The sequence below is a fragment of the Vicia villosa genome, linkage group LG5 (assembly GCF_029867415.1).
Source record: "Vicia villosa cultivar HV-30 ecotype Madison, WI linkage group LG5, Vvil1.0, whole genome shotgun sequence".
NCBI lineage: Eukaryota > Viridiplantae > Streptophyta > Magnoliopsida > Fabales > Fabaceae > Vicia > Vicia villosa.
Window position 1 is genome coordinate 71354600 of NC_081184.1, and position 5416 is coordinate 71360015.

The 5416-nt window shown below is 41.0% G+C and overlaps 1 protein-coding gene across 1 annotated transcript in view; it reads right to left on the minus strand.

Annotated features, from left to right (window-relative positions):
* Nucleotides 1-1042: 1042 nt before the first annotated feature.
* Nucleotides 1043-5416, minus strand: part of LOC131604821 (uncharacterized) — a 28062-nt gene continuing 23688 nt past the window's right edge. The window contains exons 2-3 of the mRNA XM_058877237.1: nucleotides 1395-1526; nucleotides 1043-1251 (exon numbers count right to left, since the gene is read on the minus strand). Coding sequence (XP_058733220.1) covers nucleotides 1090-1251; nucleotides 1395-1526 — 294 coding nt within the window. The 3' untranslated portion in view covers nucleotides 1043-1089. The remainder of the gene's footprint in view (nucleotides 1252-1394; nucleotides 1527-5416) is intronic.

The window sequence follows — 5416 nt, forward strand, 5'->3', positions numbered from 1 at the left end:
ACCCTTTCAATTCAAACCATTCCTAAACCATAACACATTAGTGTCTTATCTATATACATTACATGCATATCATAATCTATATACATTACATGCATATCAGAAGTCAATATTCAATTTCAAGAAAACTGAAATTGTCAAGAACGGTGACAAAATGATGCTATAGTCCTTATGTTAGTTGTCGACTCAGATGCAAAAGCGACAAGGTCTGAATGATCTATAGCAGAGTAGTTGCCTGAAAATCCTGTGGCAGACTTGGCTTGAATGAGACCACCTATGAATTGGCAGAGCATCCCTGTAAGCTGTGAAATATTTTCCCATCTGCCATGGACAAAAGTAAAACTAATCTTCAGCCTTTGTACTAAAGTTTGCTTGGATTATTTTCTAGTTAAAAACAGGAAAAACGAGAAATCTTAACCAAAACCTGTGTCAATCGAGCTCGCCACCAACCATAGTTGTCTTTTGACATCTCTTCCTAATGATAAGTAGGAAAGCCCCAATTCTAGCCATTTTTATCAAAATAGTCAGGAGGTGCCCCGGTAGAAGTGTTCATTCGAAACCAATTTGGATAAACCCAAGTATCCACATTGTTTCTGTCAACTCCGATGGGAAGATCTCCCTTTAGAATCACTCCCTTCTTTCTTGCGTATTCTGAAGCTTCAGACAACTATCAGAATAAGATGAAAGCAAACAGTTAGATATTGTGTTACATGATTTAACGACCGTGTAGAGCTTATAGTAGGGTTCAATATAACTAACTTGTAAATGCATATGATATTGAACATAGTAGTGGAAGCACATATTTTGCAAGAAACCATGTCAAAAGTAGAAACTCTTCAATGATGAATTTTGCAATCAAAGGAACATTAGAAAATAACAGTCAAGAATAAGAGAGAACACTCAGGAAAAGCAAAAGAATTTGCACATGTACTCACAAAACAAATAGACGGAAAATGAGAGAGATGATGTAATGCATTAAGGATAAAATGGAGTAGTATAATTATAAAGATCCAACTAATTTCATCATGCGTAGATCGGAATATGAAGCCAACTCTTTTCCTGAAATATTAACTTGACTGCTACTGCCATGAATTAACTACCTTCTTTGCCATCTGCTGCCCTAAGTGAGCCTAACTGCACTAGAGCTTGGGTTTGCACCACTTTTGATGATCCATATCCTGATGTATCAATACCTTTAGCTGATTCCTTCTCAAGTTGTTCCTTAATCCAGATGTAAGTAATCCTCAGTCCATCCTACAAAACCAGAATTTAGATGTTTCTGTAAGAATATGTGGAATCCTAAACATTTCATTACTCTTTTTCGAAGATAATGAACAAGCCAAATTTGATAAAAAGAAAGTAAGACACAAGAAAGAAGAAAGGAATCATTTTTATACCTTCAACTTCATTGTTGGAGCCCAGCCAAGTTTCTCTTTGATAAGTGTATTGTCTGAGTTACGACCACAAACACCCTCTGGGCCAGGAATGTGATGTATAGGAGTTTTCTTGTCATCAAAACCAAGAACGATCTCAGCATCTCATTCATGCTGACTGTCATACCCCAATTTTTGACCCTAAGATCCTATATCATTCATATCCCAATCACTAATCAAGAGCTTCACTTGGAAGTTTTGTTTATGGTGTTGCACTCCCCCTTGTGGTGAGAAATCCTATACCCAGATTTGAGTGCAACATAAGATAGGATGGAGGATGTCTTCCCGGTGAAGGCCCTCTAATCTTGGTTTACAAGTCTACTCTTGGGATTTGCCTGGCTGGTTGTGATTAACTGCGCCACTGCATTCCGAGACTGATTTGTACCAGGAGGACCTAGAAACACATTAACCCCACTTAAAGCCTTTTTTTAGGATGTAGAGCGGTGATTACGGAAGTAATTGTCACGCAGATACTACACTCAGAGAAAACTCTCTTATAGATACCAGTCAACGTATCTTTAAGGTTGAGCAAAAACTCTGAGACCCCTAGAACCCGTTCTACAGGTACAAAAATCCTTAACCTTAGTTTACCATTGGGGCGGGGATTGCGTTTTGACTTCATGACCACTATACCCTTCAACGCCATGTTTGTTTAAAACTCTTGTGTGTGCATTCATGCATTCATGCATCATTCATTAATAAACAACTAAAAACAAAAAAAAGAGTCTTTTTCGAGTCGTTTTTCAAGGAAACTAAATAACGAACGTTTTGAACTTCATAGAAAGAGAGAAACGGAGAAAGGACTTAAGGATCTATACCATGGATTACGGAAGAAAGAGAGCTAGGAAATACACCTTCAAGATTCCCCAGGTCGAGGAACTGGGAAAGCTCGGAAAACTGGTGGTCAACCCCCAGGCTTTCAAGGAGAAGTATGGAAAACTTCTGCCTTTGCTCAATACCAACTTGGTGGATGGGATCCTTCCCACCTTGGTACAGTTTTACGATCCAACGTATCACTGCTTCACCTTTCCAGATTATCAGCTCATGCCTACGTTAGAGGAGTACTCTCGTCTGATTGGAATACCCGTGTACGCGCAAGATCCGTACTCCGGTTTGGAAAAGAATCCTGATGACATTATCATTGCTGCAACTACTCCTTTGAATGTAGTCGACATCAGAACTCATATGGTGAGTAGAGGAGGAATTCAAGGATTGCCCTCCAAATTCCTGTTTGATCAAGCTCGGTACTTCGTCAGCATCCAAGATATGAGCGCTTTTGAGGAAGTCTTGGCTTTGCTTATCTACGGATTGTTTTTGTTTCCTAACATTAACGATTTCGTCGACATCAATGCAATTAAGATCTTCTTAATTGGAAATCCAGTTCCAACCTTGCTTGCGGATGCTTATCACTCTGTGCATTCAAGAAACCTGCAGCGAGGAGGATTAATCACATGCTGCGTACCGTTGTTATACGAATGGTTTGTTTCACACCTGCCGAAGTCTAGCACTTTCTGGAATATGAGGGATGGCCTTTACTGGTCACAGAAAATCATGTCTCTCACTCATACAGACATTGATTGGTGTAGTCCTGACAACGACGAAACCAAGATCATCTTCAGTTGCGGAAGTTTCCCCAACATACCCCTTATTGGAACTAAGGGAGGAATCAGTTACAAACCAGCTTTAGCCCGTCGTCAATACGGCTATCCCATGAAAAATATACTAAGTAACATCCAATTGGAGGGTCTGTTCTTCAAGAACATCGACGATCATGGCAACATACTGAAGAAGGAAATTGTCCAAGCCTGGCGTCTTGTTCACAGCAAAGGGAGAAGATTGTTAGGAAAACATCTTTGCATCTCCCTGGATCCTTACCTTCAATGGGTACGCGTCAGAGCATTCAAGCTCAGGATGCCATATCAACATCAAGAACCTATTCCCCTAAGGGAACCAATTTACCTTTTCTCCACCGATGTTGAAAAACTGCAAGCGGCATTAAACAAGGTATGCCAAGAAAGGAATGCTTGGAGGAACAAGTATCGAATTGTCAACACGGAAAATGTTGAGATTCATAACATCCTAAGAAGGAAGGATGAGTTACTTGAAGTACTCGATAGACAAGTGACGCAAACGTCACTTTCTCATCATATCCCTCCTGCTTCCTGGATCATCGATCAGCTCACGTCAGAGAACGCTCAGCTCAAGAAACAAAAGAAGATGTTAGAACGTGAAGTCGGCTCTTCGTCAAAGTTTTAGAGTCCTTTCTCTCAGTTTCTCTGTATTTCCATTTTCAAAGTGTGTAAAAACGGCGTTTTCGCTTAATTAATAAAAGTTTGATGTTTCATAACGTAATTATGGTGTTTCCTTGAAAAATAATAACTTAATTGCATATCATACATCGCTTTAGTCGTACGCACTAACACGAGAATTGTCGCGGATCTAAGAGTTACTTTCCTTTCTCCAGAAAGAGAGGAGGAGAAGGAGGTGAACCAAGACTTTCAAGCTGTCTCATCCATACAACACTCGTTCAAGTCGCAAGAAAAGAATGGAAGACTTTGAGCAAGAGAATGAAGAACTCAGGGAAGAGATTAATACTCTCAAAGGTACTGTTGAAAGACTCAATAGTATGGTAGAAGCCCTGGTAGTTGCGCAGAATCGACCAACACCAGAAGAACCACAAAGGACTGTGGTTTCCGAGATCGTTTCTACTCCTATTCCTCAGTATACCATGCCGCCTGATCGACCTTGGGGCATGCCGTATAACTTTACTCCAGAAGGGTACATACCTCCAGTTTCTGAAGCTCCAAAAGTCACCATGGATATGCGTCCACCAGAGGGTTACAAACCTCTGGAAATTGAAGTTCCAAGAGCAACGGCAATGGGTTTCGCACAACAGAACGTTGAGATTCCAAGATCTGCTGTCATGGCTTCTCCACAGCCGATTATGCATACTTTTCCCCCGCAGGGCGGACAAGTATATCATCACGCTCCAAGTGAGGATGCTGGCGTGTATGAAAGATTGGACGAGTTCCAGGAACAGTTTCTGCAAATGCAGAAGGAACTCAAGACTCTCCGAGGACAAGATCTATTTGGAAAGAATGCTGCAGACCTCTGTCTGGTTCCAAATGTTAAGATTCCTCACAAATTCAAAGTACCAGAATTCGAGAAGTATAAAGGGAATTCATGCCCACAAAGTCATCTCGTAATGTACGCTCGAAGAATGTCAACTCAGACTGATAATCAACAATTGCTCATTCATTATTTTCAAGACAGCCTGACTGGTGCTGCACTCAAATGGTACATGAACTTGGACAGTTCAGAGATTCGTACTTTTCGAGACCTCGGAGAGGCCTTCGTCAAACAGTATAAGTACAATCTGGATATGGCTCCCGACAGAGATCAACTCCGGGCCATGACTCAAAAGGATAGAGAAAGCTTCAAGGAATACGCCCAGAGATGGCGTGAAGTTGCTGCTCAAATTTGTCCACCACTTGAAGAGAAAGAAATGACAAAAATCTATCTCAAAACTTTAAGTCCATTTTACTACGGACGAATGGTTGCAAGTGCACCAAGTGATTTTACTGAGATGGTAAACATGGGTGTACGTTTAGAAGAAGCAGTTCGAGAAGGACGCTTGAACAAAGAACCAGAATCTTCTGTTGGTCCAAGGAAGTATGGAAGTTCTTTCCAGAAGAAAAAGGATCAAGATGTCAGCAACGTCTTGCACAAAATCAAGAAGAAATTCCAACCTCAAGTTGCAACAATAACTCCGGTTGTTAACTCAGCACCAGCTTATCAACCTCAGGTCTCGCAACAACAAATTCAACAAAGGTCGCAGCAACCTCAGCAGCAGGTTCGACCTCCAAATTACAACAATCGGGCTCCAAGGTATCCTGCCTTTGACCCCATACAAATGCCGTATGCAGAATTGTTTCCAACATTACTGGCAAAAGGACTCATTCAGACAAGGAGTCCTCCAAATCCTA